Below are 21,979 nucleotides of genomic sequence, written 5' to 3'. Positions count from 1 at the left end.
AAGTCAAAGCACGGTCACGAGCCCAATGGAAAATGGAATCTTGGCGCAACGGCGCTCGAAAATTTCCCCGATAATTAAACAATTATTTCACCCTTCCTCATAAATATTCCAGGATGAAACCAGCGGTGTTCAAAGGACAATTTGATTCTCCTTGATCAGACCAGACTTCATTCCTTAATACCGATAAATAAAAATTTAATAGCACGGGGAAAATAAAAGCACGATGGCAAACCAAATGGAATTTCGGTGCAGACACCGCATTCTAACTTTCCTCGAGATTTTTAATTTTAATTTTCCGCCATTGAGCTCGTGCCCGCGCTTCGACTTTCCTCATGGATTTTAATTTTTCTTTTCCGAGATCGGGAGATGAAAGTTGGCTAGGTCATGGAGAATTGAATTCCTCTTCGAACAGCACTGGTTTCATTCTTTCATATTCATTAGGAAGGGACAGAGATTCCTTTAATGAACAGGTCAACTTTCGGCCAGTTCAACCAGATACCAAAATGGACGGTGGCGCGTCTCATGGCTAGACTCATTACTAGCGTTGGCGAGCGAGCACTTGGCTTTCCAGATCTAGCCTCTCCTTTAGCCTATAGCCTCTTTGGTTCGACCGCATGAGCTTGTAGCGGTGGCGCCTGAACTAATTTTGCGGCCGTAACGGTAAAGAAGGCAAAACGTGTACGAGCCCAGAGGACGTACGTGTGAGCAAAATAGAACGTTTAAAAAAATCGATAACGACGTAGGGTACAAAGAGGTATTTAGCAGGTATATGATTCACCCCGCAATTGAGTCAAGTTAGATGATTTTGAAATTATTTGGGATGGGAACCATTCGATTTCAATGGTTGTTTCTCAATTACGAATTTATTTAATGACGCATCGTATACCGGACGTGCTAATTATTGGAAATCGATAATTAACCTACGCAGTAATTAGAAAATCATTTGAAGAAATGAAGGACATAGGTAGTGATGAAAGGGGAAATCTCTAGGGCCAATCCCGAAGAGCCAGGTGATCCCAGACCAACGCTACTAATGAGTCTAGCCATGGGACGTGCGACGATCAAGTCAACCTTCGTCCCTTAATCTCAAAAAAGAAAAATTAAAATCTACGAGGAAGGTTGAAGCCCAATCGAATCTTGATGCCGCAGTAGCCAAAAATTCTGTAATGAATATTAAAGGATGAAACAAGTGCTTTTCGAACAGGAGAATTAAATTCTCCCGATCAGGCCAAGTTTCATTCCGTAACGTGGGTGAACAAACTTTTAAACAACGGGGAAGAGACCTTCCTCTTGAGTAGGCAGATCACCCAGTCGCTATAAGGTATGATCCCCGAATCATACCTTATATCGCTTATATCCATCTATCCTACATGTAAAGACGACCGAGCTATTCTTTTACGGTTATGCCTCCGCTGATCTAAGTTTATACAACAGGAAAGTATATTAGCCTTGGCACTTGTCCCTACCGCAGTGATGGGATGAAGCTACCAGTTATTAAAAGTCGGAATACATTACAGTGCTACAACGAGTGTTCCTTGATAATTTTAATTCAGATTTTATCGCTTACCTTCATATCGCAATGTCGTTGAGACTGTGGATATTACTGAATCCTGAACTGTATAAATATTCGTCATTGTATCTGAAATGCTTAGAAAGAAATGCCATCCGTCTCTTCGAAGTAATCTTTCATCAGCAAAGACAATTCAGCAAATTAATCGCACGGAGGTTAATCAGCATTGTGAAAGGTTACTCAGATGTGAGTATTCTAAAGTGCCAATTGTTTACTCTATCAGTATTTTTAATAGTTCAATTATTGAGAGAGGTCGAAAACATTTAGATGAATCAATGGAGAAAACTTGTCTTCCAGAAAATTTGAGTTTATTGGTTTTTGAGATCTCTGGGCAAACTTTCTCATCCCTAAGATCTTGTGACAATGCTCTCCACGCTCATTGTACTGCTATTCTCATTAACCATTTGTTGAATTTCAAGTATGCAGCGATCCGACATACACCACGAGACTATGGGAAAGTTATCTGGCGATTTTCTCGATTTTGGAGAAGATTAAGTGCCTCGAAGAGATGAGAAGATTCGAGAAGACAACGTCAACAACGCCACGTGCATCAGCGATACAGCACTTTGTCGAGTGGTTGCAAAGTCATGGAGCGAAAATTGAAGGTGTCAGCATCACTGAATTTGCAGGCTTCGACCTTGGGATCAGAGCTGACAAAGATTATCATGCGAATGAACTGGTATTGGAGATTCCTAGAGAAGTCATTTTTAGTATTGAGACTGCTGCTCTAGAACTCCATCATCTTCCATCATGAATGATCCAATAATTCAAAACATGCCACAAGTGGCCCTGGCTATTGCTCTCCTGGTAGAAAAGCACAAGGATAGTTCGAAGTGGAAACCTTACTTGCACATGCTACCCGCAAGTTATCGTACTGTACTTTATATGAGTACCAACGACATGGCCAGAGCTTAAAGGAAGTCCTACACTGGGTAATTTCTTCCACAATGTTTTGTACAGAAGGGAAATTCATTTACTACAGAAGGGTGCCTTTCGGGCCTTGCAAAGATCAACTTCCTCCGCGTGTATGATCGACTTCCCAGCCTAAACGATATTTTTCAAGAGAATTTTTGAAAAATATCGTTTAGGCTGGGAAGTCGATCTTTTAACCTGGCAATCATGATCTAATTGAATAATTTATATAATTTCTATTAATTGTAGGAGCAGCTCTAAAACAGTGTAGAAACATTGCTCGTCAATATTCGTACTTCAACCAAATGTTCCAAAGTAGCGGTAACAGTAATGAGGTCTCTCAAATATTGAAGGACGTATTCACCTATGAAGAATATTGGTAAGTCCAACGTACTTCCGATCTTGAAATAACTAAAAAATCGTCTCGGTTACAGTATCACAATTTTTATTATTATTATACAGCATGTAAATACATTTTTTTTCGCTAGGCCTTCCGGCTTAATCGATTACTTTGAATCCAATTTTTGGGCTTTTCATCGCATACTAGCCTTAATATGTACCACTCTCAGTAAGTAATATAATTTTTTAACTCAGTAGCTATGAATATTCAAACATTTTCCATACCAAGAGAAGAAAAGTTGTTCTCAAATCATACGTTCATTTATTGGCATCCAATTCAATCGTCATCGATTGTTGTTTATTTTTATATGAATTTTTTTATAAGACTTGCTTCAACCGACACAATGGCAACTTAACAATTAACAAATGCAGAGAAATTAGACTCGTCATTTGAAGAAATGGAACATTTTTGTTGCAAGAACAGGCTTTTTCCAGAAAATATTTTTCACATATTCCATACATAGTTTACATCCACTGACCGTTCATTCGGCTCATTTCCCAATTACACGAGTTAGAAAATCTACACTGCACATGTTTCGTATTGGCATTTTGCATTATCTCGGGTGCCAAAGACATGCATAATTTATCGTTGACTGTACAGAGTGACGTTAAAATGTCAATATTGTTCCTGCATCAGCGAACTACAAGTTCAATCATTACCGATTCTCTCTTTAATTTCTCGATTTCATACATTTGGGGATAGTATCCCACCTATCATCAGCATCTAAGGAGTAATTTTCAATATCACTCCTATCATCATACATACCATTATTAACGTCTTCGGCATCCTCCCCCTCCGTTTTTGTCGTTTAAGTTGCCATGACATTGATCATGACCGCATTCGAGCTAGAATTAGACAATTTTCTCGAGTTCACTACTGGAACCTGAAATGCAGTTCTTGCGAATGTATTTTCGTACATCAAGTTCTGCTTTTGTCGCACTTTCAGCCCCACAAATATGAGCAAACAGTTTAAGAAAATCATTCCAAAGATTATTCCACTGGCAGGCATGTTCGATTTAATTCTAGACACCATTTTCCCATTATCATCATTTGCAATGTTGACCGAATTTCCGTTTACTTTATCACGAATATTTTTTACGTTTTGTTCGTCCATAATGTCTACATTTTTATTAATGTTCTCAACAATTTTGAAGGCATAATGTGGAGCTGCGGAACACTTTATTTCACTTTCTTTAATTTCTCTCACTGTTTCCACTGAATTACCCAAGTTTTGATTATCATTATTATTATTCTCAACAGAAGTTTCTGGCCTCGTTCTAACGGTGAAAGGGAGCGACTCAAAAGCACTCAATAAATCTACTAAATTAACGGATTTTTCATCACTCCTCTCGTCATCTTCCACGAATTCATCGGAATTTATTATGGTTGATTCATTTTCTCCATATCCTTCCCGACTGGTAGTGACATTTTGGTTATTTATCACCTGGTCTGGGGAAACATCCTTCGGTAATTTACTCCCTAATAACTCTAGTTTCATATTTTCAACTTAAATGCAGTCGACTCGAACCTCTCTGCCTTAACGCTATGAGTTCCTCTAAACTCATATTTCTCGATTTCAGCAGCTCCTCTATCTTATCAGCTGTTACCGACGAGCTCAGTAAATCGAAAATTTCAGCGCGGGCATCGGGTTCAGTCGTCGTCAAAATTTCTTCGTAAATTCGGTTTCTAGGTTTTAAAACTTTGTGATTTACTGCCAATAATTCATTTGAAATTTTTTTATCATTGGAGTTGTCAATAAAATCATTATTATTCATCGGCTCTTCGTTTTGATACTCAACATCAACGGGAGGGCGCCTTAGATCCTCATTTTTCATCACGGCATTCATATTTTCTATTTCATTCCTTCATGAAATTATAGGAGTGAACTCGGTAGATGTCAACATATCATGAATATTTAAAACGGAATCATCTTCCTTCTGGATCTTTTTAACATCATTGACAATCCTCTCTGACGTTTCGCTTTGTCTTTGAAAATCTGAAAATTCCATAATTTCTCCATCGTCACCTGATTTGTTTATTGTTGTCCTTGGCACTGGAAGCTCTGTACTCATGTTCATTATTTTTAATTCTGAATTTTCAGATTTATTACGGTGGGATCTATCCTCATCGTTCTCGGGGATCGGTAGAATATTCTTGGAGGTGTCAGTGTAATTAAAATTCTGTTATCACTACCACATTTTTTTTCTCCTTCTTCACTATTTGAAGCTCGTAATGCACTGATAACTTCTTTTTTACCCTTCAGGAGGTCACTTAACGATAAGTTTCTCTGCTGAAGAATTTCTGAGAGAGAAAATCCCGATATTTGCTGCATTTTGAGTAATGATTTTAGCTCAGAGTTCTCTGACATTTGCTGTGTTGCGCCGAGAGCATTTCCATCGTCATTATTCTTATTATTATTGTTTTTAAGTTTAGTTTTCTTGGAATGAGTTGAGACGGATGAGAAAAACTAACAAAAGGATATTCGTGCTGTTCCGGAGGGCGACGGTTTTCTTGGTCTAGAAAGTTGGTAATCCTCGGCATTTAGATCGTAATCGGTCAATGTACTTCGTGACCTGTCATACTCAATATTTTGTGATAACTGTTGAGAATTTTTCATCTTCTTTATGTACATGAAATCATTGGAATCATCTGTGGGGCGATTCAACGATTTTCCCTGATATTCTAACGCACCCGGTGACTTGGAATGTTGCGGGCTGCCATTCTTGTTACATTCTCTCATCAATTCGCCATTGTAAAGTTGAACTGTGGCAGGATTTTTGCTGTCATCAAAGGCTTCTTCCTATAATGGAATGAATTGTACAAAATTAAGATGAAGAATAACAACCAATGAAGAAAGAGAGATAATTAATCTGAGAAGCTATTCATAATTAATCAATCATAGTGAGGGCTTGGGATAGTTTTGTATTCATATTTTAGATGAAATGCGTAGATTATGCGTAAATTACTCCGCGGGGTATACGTAACTCCTGCCATTTGTTTTCCTGGCAGAAATTTATTCGTACAAGAAGAAGGAAATTTTCATTCGGATGAATTTCAATTGCGCCAATTTGATCGAATATAATTATCATAATGTATATAGATACCCGTAAAACATCATCATTACTGTATCCCGGATCATCCGAAACGTCTGACATTAAGCCGCAATCGAAATTGAATGCAATCAAAAACCACAAAAACAATACCCTCATGATGGGAAATTTTTGACGACAGAGACATTTAGCCATTGTTTATTAGACGTTGAAAAACACCATTCACTTATCCCGCCCTTCCCCTCCCCCACCACTCACAAAAGTAATCGTCCATAATAATATTGGACCTCTCGATGCACAGGAGAACAATAAACTTGAACAGTTTTTTCACCCTTTCAAATGAATCTTCCAAAGTTTGGGTATTTGTAAAAGACGTCGTTACTCTCCCAGGAATTAACGATGGAAACCGGGCTCATCAAGCCTTGAAACAAGGCTCACAAATGCTTACTCAGGCTTGGGATTCACACATGGATAAGGCCTCATCCAGCCTTGCAAATGATAACCCGAATCCAGGCTGTGAACGCGAGGCCTGTTTGAAGCCTCGTGGAGAGGCCTGAACGAAGCATAGTGAAATCAAATTGCGAGGGCTGCAATAAGGTCCAAATTAAGATTTATGAAGGCTCCACAGCCTTATTAACGAGGGTTCTGTCAGGCTCGTTCTAAGGCTGATCTAAGCCTGACCTTCGGTTAGAGTCACTTATCCTCCGATAATAAAATAAGATAAGATGTATTTATTCTTTTCGATTGGGTGCACCGGCTAGATGATTGCTTGTCGCAGTCAGCACTGTCAGAGGGAATTTCTCAAATTTCTTCGTGAGTACATCTGTAAAATTGAAAAATCTAAAAAACTGAGTATTCATTGACTTATAATCAGTGGAAAAATGTTGAAAGAATGACTCACCCTCCATACATTTGAAACATACTGTTTTCATGTATGCAAGTTTCGTCTCATTGTTTTTTGTGGCTCGGCCCATCCCAAAATGCACAATCGCAAACTTTTGCCTGTTCTCGGATTCACTCATCTTTCCAAAATGATTCCACTTTAGATGATCGCTCTGGGCTCACCAACTTTTCAAATATCAACTGTTTCCGAACAATTGAAAAACGTTCGTAATGAGGGGATTCCCAAACCGACCGTCTAACCTAAAATTCCGCCGTTTCGAGATAACACCGCACAGCTATGTACTTTCAAAATAATTCGACTTATCCACCTCAATCAATCCCTCTCAGTAGTCAACACCCAGTAAATTTCACCGCGCAAACCACTCCCCAAACCAGCCAACAACGGAGAAATAATAATGTCAAAAATTAACGAATTACATCCGAAATGCGTATCGCCTCGCTCTGCCACGAACTGTGTGTGATGCAACGAACATCCCCCTCTACTCTGCGATTCCCCGCGTCCATCCCTTCTACCGACTTTCCGGTGGACACAGAATAAAAAATTGTTTTTTTTTCTAACCTCGAAGATCTGTCAGTTTTTAATCCTAACTCACAGCGCTTTTTTTCTACACAACCTCACTGAACAAAACCATTTTAGCATCCCATTCAGATACTTTGGCGAATTCCGCACACTCCATCAATAAATTTCATTGTACACACCAACACACTCACAGATAACTAAACACTAGTTAGCAATTACCATGGAGTAAGCATACGGCATAAAACGTCTTCTCGAACTGCATGAAGACACATTTATTGCTAATCTTCGTAAGCTTGGACAATTTCTTCGAGGGAGACATTTGTATTTTGTAAATTCCCACTTCAGATGAGGCACAGGGGGTCGTAAAAACATTGAACCGATTCTCATCGACATAACCCTCAAGAAAGAAGTCTTCTGGCCCCTTACGTATAAGGTACCTTGCATCGCTCATCCTTATCGTAAATAATCCATAAGGGTTAATACTTATCAATATAACTAAACAATAAATGACTAAAGAGCAGGGAAAAATGAGGATTGATTTAGCCTTTGTGAAGCCTTGATAATTTCAGCCTGAAAGTTCAGAGCCCTAGCTAAGCTTGAAATGACCCTCGATAATTGGATCATCACTAGCCCTCGATTCAAGCCCGTTTCTGACGATGAGGTTAGGCCTGTTCCAGGCTTGCGATACGCAGGCTTGTCTAAGCAAGACATGTACAGGCCTGTTTCGATCGTCAGCCTTGGGTTTTCTTACCTGGGGCTCTCTTCTGTCGTCATGCCACCTGATTTTTCTTATTTTTGGGAATTCCCAGATTATGATGATCTATATGATAAAATGTGTTCCTATCAAGGACGAACAACGGAAAAATAATAGAAATGGAAGATCCTACTTATTCGCGATAGTTAGAAAAAATATTGCGAGTCCTCTCCTAGAATTATTTAGCATCCTGGAAGAAGTGTTCAACCTGGGGAGTTCACAGTTTCAGAAACTCCGCTCAAGGATTAGTGCACGGAAACTGTTCCGACGCGGAATGTGTGGAACGTACAAATAGGCTAATCTTACAGCCTTTGGGAATTCCCCTTTGGGTCTTTCTCCCATTAAAAATTCTCTCTCCTCTCCTTTTTCCAAATTCTCCCAGTTGCCCCCAACACCTTCATCAGTCCAGCCATAAAGGTGAAGACAGGCTAACTTAAGGTTTTGCTTTTATGGTTCACATTTGGTGAACAAATATATAGATTTTACCATTTTTCCACTTTCATGTACTTATGCTTGGATGCCTTTATGGCTGGGTCAATCCTCACACCAACTTTCCTCAATCTGCCATTTATGACGCCTCTCCTGACCCTCGGACCTTTTGGACTCCATCCCCCCATACTCTAAGTACTTCCTATCTTCATTTTCTTCCGTGAAAATTCCTCCAATAAAATGGCCTTTCCAATCTGCAAGTAACCAATCACGTCTTCTTTTATTCATTCCCACTCCTTATAGAATTTCCTTTTTCAAATTTCCTTACCTTCCAAACAGTCAGTTCCGTATACGAGTTCATCGTGAACTCATCCATTTTTTCTACTTGCGCGTTCTTATGTATTAATTTTGTACATGTCTGTATTGAGAAGAATATAGTTTCTATTTAATATCGGTGTTTGTATAAGTTAATTATTTGCATTGACGTTTCGCCTTCATACTGCTCGTGTAGAAAAATAGTTTTCTATGTCTCCATCGTTGACAAGTTCCATTTTTAGTATTTTTGAGCTCAGAAAGCATAAAAAACACATTATGTGTAACATCATTAGATTCATCTCATCGAGTACAACAACTTTTGTTACAAGAAAATTTTTGATCCCATATGAAAAAAATCAACTTATGCTTGTAGCATAAAAAAATGACGACTTAAATGCTAAAAACATATCTCATTATTTTTCCCACTTGGAGCCCTACAACTTCTATTCAAAAGATTTTTCGATTACTACCCACATTCAATAGTTATTTGGGTGTACAATTTTATCTCGGACACCCTGTATATTTGACTCTACTTGTGTCAGGAGGTACGTTCTTCTAGAGATTCTAACGATAGACTAAACTTAAAGATAGGATTTTGGGCCTCATGGACCAGAATATTTCCACCCCCGAAAAGGTTTTTATGTTATAGCCCCATGGCCACTTCTGGTCGCCAAATGTTGCTAAGCAAGGCGAGTAATAACCACTTTTCCCCTTTTCTTCATACATTCGGGGCCCTACCACCATAAAGTTCTGGAACATATTTTCCAGAGGAGAAAGAGTGAATTTTGCATTTGGGGAAATCCCCAAAAATTCAACACCCCCTCAAAATTCAATCGTTCCTATTCTAACATAAATTCAAATTTTACTATTCAAAAACCAATCATATTATATTCTAGACTGTAAGCAAAAATACCTCCTGACAAATTTCTGGGAAACAAAAATACAAATGGTCCACTATTCACTGCTATGGATTAGGGGAAACCCAGTAAAACCCTAATCGACCATTAAAAACAATATAACACAATTATATATAGACGTAACAAATAATCCTTCAGTCAATATTCATTTTTCTCCTCAATTCAACAAATTTTGGTCCAGGCAATGGCTTGGTGAACACATACATCTGCCAACTGTTCTCCTGTTGAAACGTGTTTCAATGTAATTAAATTTTTATTTATTTGTTCTCGAAAAAAATGATACTTTATATCAGTGTGTTTTGTTCTCTTATGATTTGTGGAATTATTGGCGATGCTAATGCAACCATTGTTGTCTTCAAAGATTACAATAGGATTATCAAATTTCATTTGAATACTGGTGCTTAATGGTTTGAGCCATAGAGCTTCTCTTACTGCTTCGAAGAGAGCCATGTATTCTGCTTCCGTTGATGAAGCCGCGACAGACGATTGTCTCTTAGTGTTCCAACAAATGGTACAACACTCAAATAAGTGGAATACATATCCGGTTGTACTTCTTCGACCATTTTCGTCGCTACCCCAGTCCGAATCCACATAGCCAACCAATAAATCCACAAAATCATTTCTTCTATATACTAGTTTTAGATCTATTGTCACTTTTACATACCTTAGCACTCTTTTAAGGCATTTCCATAATTCGCTATTATCTTTATTAGTATACCTGCTCAAGATGCTTATTGAAGCACTTAGGTCAGGTCTTGTGCACACCATCAGGTACATAAGACACCCTATCAAGCTTCTGCATGGTGCTTCAATACTTTGATCGGAGTTTAATGCGGTATAATCTAATTTACTTTCAAGAGGAGTACTCACGGGATTGCAATCATTCATTTTGAATTTTTCTAAAACTGTTCTAACATATGAGCTCTGATCTAAGGTTATTCTGTCGTTCGCGCGTTGGATTCTTATACCGAGATATAATTTGATTTTTTAGGCTGGAGAGCATGTAAAAACAAAGTAAAAACGTTTGTAACATCAAAGAAATGAACAATTAAAGAAAAAAAAAAATTTAATTTGATTTTTTTTAAATCGACCATTGAAAATTTTTCCATCAAGTATGTTTTAAAAAGTCCCATATTTTCTATACTACCTGTTACTACAACTAAATCATCCACATGCAATACTACATAGATATTTTGCTCAATATTTCCATTATTTAAAACGTATATGCACGGATCTACAGGCGAATTAATAAAACCTTTTTCTTTCATAGCTTGCTTAAAAATTTGAAACCAACATCGCACCGCTTGCTTCAAACCGTAAAGTTCTTTGTTCAGTTTACAGACCTGATTTTTCTGACTCTCAATTCCCTCCGGTACTCTCATGTACATTTCTTCTTTTAAACTTCCATTTAAGAATGCCGTTTTTACGTCCATATGAGGGATTAATAAATTAAACTGATTCGCAAAAGCTAAAATGAATCGAAAACTTGTAATTCTTGCCACGAGTGCGAACGTTTCATTATAATCTGTCAGGTACTCTTGCGAAAAACCCCGAGCGACTAGACGAGCTTTATATTTTGGTAGGTTTCCGTGTTCATCAGTTTTTATACTAAACACCCACTTGCAATCAACAATGTTTTTCCCCCCAGGAACTAATGTCCAGATTCGATTATTTATTAATGAATCTACTTCGGTTTGAATTGCCTCTTCCCACTGAATTCGATCACTCCTAAATTTTATTTCCTTAAATATTTTTGGAATTCCATGCAGTTCTGATTGAGCTGATGGGACGTAGTCTTCTGGCATATTTATTTCATCATATGTAACCGGCGGTAACTTTTTAATTCTGTCACTTCTACATTCATTTTGAGGGTGGAATATTTTGTCGTCGGATATTAGACGGCACACATTTGTACAGTTACCTGACTTCTTCTGATGCTCTAACCTTTGAGGGTTGTGCATCCCTGGTGATTCTCCACCAATGTCAGGTTCTTGAGGTCTACCTCTTTTGCCCCTGGGATGGGCATTTTCATTTTTATTGTCGCCCTTAATTGGCCTTGTTTTCTCAAAACCAAACTCGTCAACTATGACATCCCGAACAGTATCAGTCCTGATGTTTCTTTTTCAGAGTCCCACACTCTAAAGCCATTCGGTTCATATCCCAGTAGGATCCCTTTCCACGTTTTCTCATCAAATTTGCCTTTAGTTAGCTTATCGTGTACATAAACAGTTGAACCGAATATTTTCAAATGTTTCATCTGTGGCTTTTTCTCATGCCACATCTCGAATGGTGTCTTATCACACTTGAGAGCCCTCGTTGGTGTCATATTAACCAAATGAGTAGCAGTTAAAACTGCTTCTCCCCAAAAATCGTTTTCGAGATTCGCACCAACCACCATTGTTCTTACTCTCTCCCTTACGGTTCTCACCATACGTTCTGCGACACCATTCAACTGTGGGGTTCTTGAGACTGTCAAGTAATATAAGATACCTCTTTCTGTACAATAGTCCTTCATTTCGTTCGACAAATATTCCCTCCCATTATCGCAGTATAAATTTACCAATTTTAAGTTAAATTTAGCTTCACTTGTTGCTACAAAATTTTTGAAACCTCTAAAAACTTCAGATTTATATTTAATTATATATGAGACACAATAATGTGTATATTGATTAATAAATAAAACAAAATAATTCTTTCCATCGATCGTAGGAGGAGTGACAGGACCCGCAACGTCAGAGTGAACTATAAATAGTGGCCTTTTTATGTGTTCCCTATTCTTTTCCTTATTGAACGGCAATCGCGCCTGTTTCCTTTTAATGCATGGTTCACATAGTTTTTCATCGGGTACTATCGAATCTAAACACGCGATATCTTCAAACATGCCTTTCGATTTTAATTCGAGAAATTTCTGTTTTCCTATATGACCTAGACGTTGATGCCACAAAAAAAATTCAACTTTTCTACTCACGGCGTTGGCTGTTTTTGGATCAACCTTGAATGTGATGGTAGTTAAATTGCGTATTGACTCACCACTCATGAAGACTTTTCCATCCTTCTCTACTCTCACCCCTTCTTGATAAAAAATGATCACGAATCCTGCTGCTTGTATCCTGGCAACAGATAGAAGATTATGCGGAAGTTCCGGACAGTACAGCACATTCTCAAAAGTTCCACCGATGCCTTGATCGCTGATTACTTGAAGATTTCCTTGTTTTGTCGCTGTAATGTGTTCGTCCACCTTCGCCACTGAGATGTTGATCGGTCTATCCAACAGCTTGAACTCCCACGCCAAATCCTCCCTGTTGATGATATGATCGGTCGCCCCAGAGTCCAGAATAAAAGCAATATCCTTCAGGTTTAGTCAGGCCAAAGGTTCTCCAGCCATGAATGCGAAACGAGATGTCGCATTAGCCTCCCTGGTGTCTTCTTTTTCTGCAGTATGTGCAGTATTCTTGGTCTTGTCATCTCCAGGCTTGACCCACCTTTGGTGTGAATTTACCTTTTCATTTTCTTTTGGTTTTAGGAAAGTTTTTGAATAGCAATTTGCCATTAGGTGTCCTCGCTTTCCACACTTGAAGCAAGTTGCCAAATTTCTGTCTATTTTCATTCGGTTCCTAGAACTGAATCCCTTGTAACTACTTTGATTAGCACCATTCACTACCCCATTGAGAAGTTTTGCACTGGTGTCCTGTTGTTTCCTGCGTCGTTTGGTTTCAAAGTCTAATAATTTAGCTTTGATACCTGCAAGAGTGAGACAGTCAGGGGACAATTGCTCAATTGCTGTCACTATGCTGTCATAGGAACTCGGCAATGTAAGCAGCACATGTGCAACTTTATCCTTTTCACTTAATGTGCCACCGGATGCTAAAAATTCCTCGAAAAGCTCCTCCATCTCAGAGAAATGGTTTAATAGAGTTGTATCACTTCGTAATTTAAATGTGTGCATTTTCCTCCGAATTGACAGCACCGGAGCCAGGCTCTTTCTTTGGTAAGTGGCATCTAATCGTGAGATCAATTCTCTTGCCGTTTCTTCCTTTTTGGCGAAATGCAGAAACGAATCAGCCAAGTTTGCCACTATTACTCCCTTAGCAACATTGTTGTCCTTTTGCCATTCTTCTTTTCCTGTTTTTGGAGGTTCAGATTCCAGCACTCTAATCACTCGTAATTCTGATAGCAAATATTCAACTCGCGTTTTCCATGTAGTATACCGATCTCCGTTGAGGGGTTTGATATTTCTATTCGTTTTCTCCATGTTCATCTCATATTGTTACTCGCACTTAATATTCAGTCTTTTAATTTAAAAAAATGACACAGAGTATTGGACACTTCGTTTTATAATTACACTGGGCCCATAACCTGTTGGATTATGGGATTAAAATAAGGAACACTGTTGTTTCTTTTGAACACTTTATATTTAATCAATATATATTTGACTCTATTTATGTCAGGAGGTACGTTCCTCTAGAGACTCTAACGATAGACTAAACTTAAAGATAGGATTTTGGGCCTCATGGACCAGAACATTTCCACCCCGAAAAGGTTTTTATGTTATAGCTCCATGGCCACTTCTGGTCGCCAAATGTTGCTAAGTAAGGCGGGTAATAAACACTTTTCCCCTTTTTTTCATACATTCGGGGCCCTACCACCATAAAGTTCTGGAACATATTTTCCAGAGGAGAAAGAGTGAATTTTGTATTTGGGGAAATCCCCAAAAATTCAACACTCCCAAACGCCCCCCCCCCCGTGCACTTAACCTGCCCTCTCACCTTCTAACTTTGCTAACTCCCCTCAACATTTCCCCCCAATCTCACACACCCCCTCGCTCACACAACCAATGTCAACCACCCTCCAACCCATCCCTCGTCATCTCCCTACCTCCGACCTTTTGCCTCATCGCTCTGCTGCCATCCCTCCAACCCCATTGTCCAAAGACTCAAACCCCGTCCCTCTCCCCTTGTCAAACTCGTCTCGTGACAAGCATCTCCAATACTCCCACAAGCTCATACATAAAGCCCCCCGCAGCTCCTCAAGAACCGGACATATCTCCAACTCCTCCTCCCCTAACCATGCCCATCTACTTATTTCTCCAAATGGTGCAAACTATTCCAACCTTCCTCCTCCTACAGGAATGAGATACTCTCCCCACCAACCCTCTCTCTTACCCTCTTCAGACCTTTCTCAGGTCCTTGGCCAAATCAGAAACTTCCTCGATCTCTTCCTCCACAAACTCGCTGCTTTAGTTGAAAGCTTTGGCCTCACCAACAAAGTCGCCCACATCTCTAACCTAATCAACAACCTATACCAACCCTCCTCCCAGACCACCCCTCTTAAGCCTTGCTTCCTCTTCCCTGTCCGCCCCGGCATCACCCTTCATCGCCCCACTCCCCTCATTAACCACCTCACTATGAACTTTACAACCTCAACTAATTCTGCCTGCCCTGGACTCAAAATCTTGCAATGTAATGCCCGCAGTCTTAGACCAAAACAAGGTGATCTCCAAAATATTGCCTTCAACTATGATATCATTATCCTTTCTGAAACCTGGCTCAAACCCTCTCATCCTCACACCGCCCTCCGAGGCTTTGATCTCTACAAAGATGACCTTCCAAACCAACAGGGGGGTGGCGTTGCCATCGCGATCAAAGAATCCATACGCTTCATCCGAATTCCTAACCTTAACCTCATCTCCCCAAACCTCCACGTCATTGGCATTAATATCTCCTCCAAAAATGGACCCCTAGCCATCTTCTCTCTATACAAAAACCCCCACGTTACAGTTCACTCCTCAGAATGGTCTCAACTTTTCTCCAAATTCGCCAATGCCCACGCTTCTATCATAGCTGGGGACTTCAACTCCCACTCAGAGGCATGGGGTAGCTCCCATTCCTGTCCCTCTGGCTCTGGACTCCTAGATGCTCTTGCGAACTCAAATCTCTTACCCCTGAACGATGGCTCTCCCACCCGAGTCACTCCCCCCAACTCGCCCCCCTCATACGTTGACCTCACTCTTGCATCCTCCAATATAGCTCTCTAATCTTCTTGGCATATTCTTAAAGATCACATGTGTAGCGACCACTACCCCATTGCCACTCTTCTGAACGTCCCTCCCGATAAACTCAAACGTTTTTCCCACAAAATCAACCACTCCAAGGTAGACTGGGATGCCTTCCAAGACTACCTCGAAGCTAACGAAAGACTCATTAACAATACCCCAAATTCCATGTCCCCCCAACTCAAATACGAATCCTTAATTGACGTCATTATGTCAGCAATTCAAGCCTCGTCTCCAAAACCCAAAGACTCGTTTAAATATTTCCATAAAAGTAACCGCAGATCCTCTCCCCCAGCTCCCTGGTGGAACGAAAACTCCTCACATGCCGTCGCCCTCAGAAGGAAGGCCACATCCCTTTTCAGAAAATTCATTTGTCTAGACCACTACATTGCGATGAAAAACCAATCTGTCCTTACCAAACTCACCCTCAGACAGGAAAAATTAAAAGGCTGGTCCACATTTTGCGAATCCCTAAGTAGAGACACCCCCATTAACCTAGTCTGGCAAAAAATCAAGGGGTTCAAAAACCGCAAGGCATACACCCCCACAAATATCCCTAACAAAGACAATAAATCGGCAGATCAAATGCGGAGTTTCATCTCCGACTTCTGTCCCAAACTCCCGCCCATTTAGATTCCCCCCTTCCTCCAGCCATCCCCTTTCAAAGCAACCCCTCTCTTCAAAAAGATTTAAGCCCACATGAACTCAAATATGCTCTCTCCGCCACTAAAAGCACCTCTTCTCCAGGCCTGGATAAAATCGAGTATTTTGTTTAAAAAAAACTCCCTAACTCCTACAAAAACAACCTTCTAGACATCTTCAACTCCTTCCTTAACTCCGGCCAATTCCCAGACTCATGGAGAAAATTCTTAGTATGCCTTCTCCCCAAAAACACCCCGGGCAAATTTCGTCCCATAGCCCTTGCTTTCTGCACCCTGAAACATCTCGAAAAATTAATAGCCAACCGCCTCAGGTGGTGGCTAGAAACTGAACAAGTCCTCCCCAATAATCAGTTCGGTTTCACAAAACTCCGATCCTGCGCTGACAACCTTTTTATCTTAAGCACCGAAATCCTTACAGGTTTCGCATCCAACCAATTCACTGTATTTGGATTTTGGTTTTCCGTTTGGACGTGGTTGGAAGCGGGATTTTTTATGGGAGAGTAATTGATCACAAATTTTGATTTTTTCCTTTTATTATTAAACGTGCTAATTATTTTTGTCAAACTAATTAAATGATGGATTTGAACCGATACACTGTGTAGTTTAAACGAACCGAAATTATGGAATTTTCATATATATTGATTTAACCGCGGATTAGATGAAACAATAATTTACTAGACACTTTTGGCGAGTGGTTCTTTCCATGGTAAAATTGAGACTGAGGTGGTCAGTGGGTCAGCCACTCTCGTCGGTGACCCGAGGTCAACCGAATTTGGCCGACGAGGCCGACTGCCCTACATCTTCGGATTTAAATTCGAACACACTGCATGTGCCTTCATCGACATAAAGGGAGCATTTGACAACGTCAACCCCCTCACCCTATACAATGACCTAACCCATATAGGAATTCCCCAAAAATTAGCTGACTTAGTGTACTTCCTACTAGCTTTCCGCCAACTCTACTTCGTGACGCAAGATGAGCTCAACGGCCCCTACCCTATGGACAAAGGTACAGGTCAAGGACTAGTCCTTAGCCCCATCCTATTTAACATTTATACTTCTTTCCTACCCCAACTCCACCAGTTCCAGGCTGAATCTATCGCCTTCGCCGACGACCTCGTCATCTTTTCTCACAACTCCAACCTCTCCTCTTGTTTGGAATCTGTAGAAGAAGCAACCAACTCCATAGCCAATCATCTATCTGACAGAAACCTTGAAATCTCCCCCGAAAAATCTCACCTAATCATCTTTTCTAAAAAACACTTCATCCCTTCCGACCACCACATCTCTATCAACGACACCCTCATTCAAGCCAAAGAAACCTCCAGATTTCTTGGGGTCACCCTAGATTTCCGGTTCTCCTTCTCCCCTCACATCTCAGGCTTAACCAATAAATGTATCAAAGTTATTTCACTCATCAAATTCCTCAGAAACACCTGGTATGAAGCACACCCCAATAATCTCATCACCCCTTCTAAAGGGGTCTAATTCAGAGGTCCATAGAATATGGCAGTCACATCCTTCGTTACTCAAACTTCTCTCACTTCGACAAACTCAACAAGCTTCAATACAAAGCCCTCCGTCTTGCTATTGGTCTTCGAAATTCTACCACCACGAACGTTATCCTTGCTGAAGCTGCTGAACCCCCTCTAAATCTACGAATTTCCCAACTTTCGAATAGGTACATGGCTAAATGTTTCTCCCAATCACTCCACTCTGCTCTCGACAAACTCCCCTCCTTACACTCGATCCTTTCTAGGAAAAACTCCAACATCCATAGCATCAAACCCGATTTCCTCATTTATCGCTCGTACAGCAAACTCCTACAGCACAAGCACCTAATCCACTCCCACTCCATTGCTATCCCTTACCAATTTCCGTTCTCTCTCATCAATTCCCCTCCTCTAATCAACACTTCCATTGGCCATTCTTTAAAGAATGCCATAAACATAACTGCCACCCTGTCTGATGAGTTATCTAAAAACAACCTTGACCTCCACACCCAAATTTACACTGATGAGTCGAAAACACGTGAGGGCTCCTATGTGGGCTTTGCAGTCGTTATCCCCTCCCAAGACATCGTCATCAAACCCAAGATAACTTCTTATGCCTCGATATTTACAGCGGAAGCCCAAGCCTTACTAACTTCCCTCCAAAGCATTGGTTACCTTAAAATCGAACGCTCCGTTATCCTCTCAGACTCCCTCAGCGTCCTGACAGCTCTATCCCATCTTTCAAACCAAAAATCTTCCTCTCACACAATCTACGAAATCCTCGAACTCTACTCAAATCTCTCCCTCAATGGATACCACATCTCTCTCATCTGGGTTCCCTCCCGCGTGGGAATCCCAGGCAATGAAATAGCTGATGGTCACGCCAAAGAGGCCACTACCAACGACACCTTTCATAAGCCCTGCATCCCCCACTCTGAGCCCCAGGTAGTTAATTCCACATAGGTAAAAATTGATCAGTGTCTCCATTCGGGCCCTTTGAAGGTCCATAGAAGACCTTTGATATTCGATCAATTCGCTTTGATAGTCAATATTAATTTTTTTATTAATTAAAAACTTTTTCGAGCAAAAGTTAGCACCCCATTTTTTATTTTTCGATTGAAGGTCAAAAGTAACCTCGTCATTGAATTGAAAATTGTTTGTAGGTCATATATAGTCCCTTGTCATTAGTCTATCAATCATCATTTATGGGATATTAATTAATTAAAGAATATTATTCTGACGGACGAGTGCGCATACACATGAGCACGTACGCTCCGCTTGCCACGTTATTCATAATACGTTTATTTTCATCTATTGCCAATCATTTTTATCTTCAATCATTATTTGAATTCGTTTGCCAAAAGAAGTTCTATCCTACTCGTGAATTTTCGATTTAAGGAGGGTGATCCCGAATTTTTCATAAAAATATCTGTTCAGTTAAAAAAGGTGATATCGAGTAAATAGCGGACAGACAGGTCATTGATGGTTCATTGTATATTAGTTCGAACTATGTCCTTTATTTTGTCCTTAAAAATAACAAGTCTTCAACATTCTCTGTGATGCTATCATGATGGAGACATTCATAAATAATCGTAAGATTTCACCATTCTTCATGATTCATCACGAACTTTTTGGTCGTTTATCATAACAGAATCTCTCAAAATTTAAAGCTTAAATATCCATTATTTGCATTCAATGAACGCACTGGACAACTTAATACTAAATCATCCATTAAAGTTATTTTGCAGGCTGCGATTTCCTGGGAACGTAGATAAAACCTTTTGGTTGAATCTTCGCAGACCCGGATACAGTCTGAACCGCAGTGGAGTGACCATCATATAATAGCCAATTTGCTAGTGTCCAACAATATCCAACGTATCTGTCTTCAGTGAAGGCAATTATTCCCGCTAATCGACACCATTTCTCGGGATAATTGGAGATGTAAAGAACAACGATCTTCCCTGGCTACTGATGTGAAAGAGTGTTATACTACCAACAATTCTGAAGATGACAAATCGAATATATCTTGTCGGTGAAATTGTTTAAAAATGGTGAGTTACTACCTGGCGTCATAATTGACGAGGAGTTGCTCCACGTTTCCCAAACAAATTAAATTTACAATAAAAAAGATTTTCTGACAAAATACTGTAAGCCTGTTGCATCATGAGATAATTAACATTTAAACAATTAACTCCGGAATGCCAAGGGAGATGCCTGTCGTTTTCGGAATTTTTCTAGTTAAAAATGTTTTTTGACAAATATCTTGTAAACAAATGGGTTTACAGCATTTTGTCAAAAAGATTTTTTTCTGGATAATTCAATTTTAAACATTAAATGTCTGATCAGGCAATTACATCAACTATTCAGGTTATTTAATAATCGAGGATTATTGTTTAAATTTTTGATCTCATCAGATTATTCTTGTATTCAAATAAATCATCCTAATCTTAATAATAATAGGTTTTTATTCACCCCCACCCCCCTGAAAGGACTGTCTTGAAATTGCCAATGAGCTAGAGAGACATATCTTTCCCCCTCTCCCTCTCACACTCACTATCCGTCATTCACGTGAGGTGACATAATTTTTTTTTTAAGAAATGGTGAGTCATCAATCGAATTACCATTTGATATGATTCTCTTGAGGTATTTCCATTAATGATTAACCATTTATAGAAAAAAAATTGATATAATATAAATAAAAAAGAAAAAAAAACGATGGGGGCTGGGATCGAACTTGAGTCCACAGCATGCGATTTGAGGACGCTCGCTGTGCGCCGATATAGCAATTGAAATGTATTATCTAGCTCTTGGTACATGCTTAACTAATTGGGCAGGTGAAAATATTTCTCTGCTTACCGGGAAGAATAGATTTTTTGAATTAATTTTTGTAAACCTAAAAACGACATATTATGGCTGAAAAATCATAAAGAAACATTTCAAAGGCGGAGAAAACAATATCTCCACTCTCGACTTGTCTCCGTGGCAGCGGGACTGCTACTGAGGCGTTACTGGCCTGGGCGATATGCAGATACCCCAGTTGTTGCCAAAGAGGACAGACCAAAGTAGATGCTCAGTTCTGGGGGTTTGAGTGACGCCAGGCACTCCACGTTACCGACGTTATTTCGGCTTGGCCGATATCTGCATATCGGCATATCGGCCTGCATAACGCCTCAGTAGCAGTCCCGCTGCCACGGGGACAAGTCGAGAGTGGAGATATTGTTTTCTCCGCCTTTGAAATGTTTCTTTATGATTTTTCAGCCATAATATGTCGTATTTAGGTTTACAAAAATTAATTCAAAAGATCTATTCTTCCCGGTAAGCAGAGAAATATTTTCACCTGCCCAATTATTTAAACATGTACCAAGAGCTAAATAAAATATTTCAATTGCTATATTGGCGCACAGCGAGCGTCCTCAAATCGCATGCTGTGGACTCGAGTTCGATCCCAGCCTCCATCGTTTTTTTTTCTTTTTTATTTATATTATATCAATTTTTTTTCTATAAATGGTTAATCATTAATGGAAATACCTCAAGAGAATCATATCAAATGGTAATTCGATTGATGATTCACCATTTCTTACAAAAAAAAATTACGTCACCTGACGTGAATGATGGATAGTGAGGGAAAGAGAGAGGGGGAAACATATGTCTCTCTCGCTCATTGGCAATTACAAGACAGTCCTTTCAGGGGGGTGGGGGTTGAATAAAAACCTATTATTATTAAGATTAGGATGATTTATTAGAATACAAGAATAATCTGATGAGATCAAAAATATAAACAATAATCCTCGATTATTACATAACCTGAATAATTGATGTAATTGCCTGATCAGACATTTAATGTTTAAAATTGAATTATCCACAAAAAAATCTTTTTGACAAAATGCTGTAAACCCATTTGTTTACACGATATTTGTCAAAAAGCATTTTTCACTAGAAAAATTCCGAAAACCACAGGCGCACTCCCCTTGGCATTCAGGAGATAATTGTTTAAATGTTAAT

At 39.6% G+C, this 21,979-nt stretch overlaps 2 protein-coding genes across 2 annotated transcripts; one reads left to right on the top strand and one right to left on the bottom strand.

Moving 5' to 3' along the window:
- The first annotated feature begins 1,295 nt into the window (after nucleotides 1–1,295).
- Nucleotides 1,296–19,726, top strand: LOC135168475 (actin-histidine N-methyltransferase-like). Its single transcript, XM_064132690.1, has 5 exons — nucleotides 1,296–1,756; nucleotides 1,990–2,502; nucleotides 2,732–2,861; nucleotides 2,971–3,050; nucleotides 19,715–19,726. Exons 1-2 carry the CDS (start codon nucleotides 1,645–1,647, stop codon nucleotides 2,322–2,324), a joined length of 447 nt encoding a protein of 148 aa, XP_063988760.1. The 5' UTR covers nucleotides 1,296–1,644; the 3' UTR covers nucleotides 2,325–2,502; nucleotides 2,732–2,861; nucleotides 2,971–3,050; nucleotides 19,715–19,726.
- On the bottom strand, nucleotides 2,913–7,338 carry LOC135168621 (ring-infected erythrocyte surface antigen-like). The gene is given in 6 exon segments (XM_064133000.1): nucleotides 2,913–4,389; nucleotides 4,391–4,745; nucleotides 4,805–4,878; nucleotides 4,969–5,682; nucleotides 6,381–6,755; nucleotides 6,834–7,338. Coding segments are annotated over 4 exon segments (1,410 nt in total). The 5' UTR covers nucleotides 5,251–5,682; nucleotides 6,381–6,755; nucleotides 6,834–7,338; the 3' UTR covers nucleotides 2,913–3,690.
- Nucleotides 19,727–21,979: the final 2,253 nt, after the last annotated feature.

Source organism: Diachasmimorpha longicaudata, chromosome 13 (genome assembly GCF_034640455.1).
Source record: "Diachasmimorpha longicaudata isolate KC_UGA_2023 chromosome 13, iyDiaLong2, whole genome shotgun sequence".
Taxonomy (NCBI): Eukaryota; Metazoa; Arthropoda; class Insecta; order Hymenoptera; family Braconidae; genus Diachasmimorpha; species Diachasmimorpha longicaudata.
Note: the sequence above shows the minus strand (reverse complement) of the source record. Positions and strands in the feature narration are given on the sequence as shown.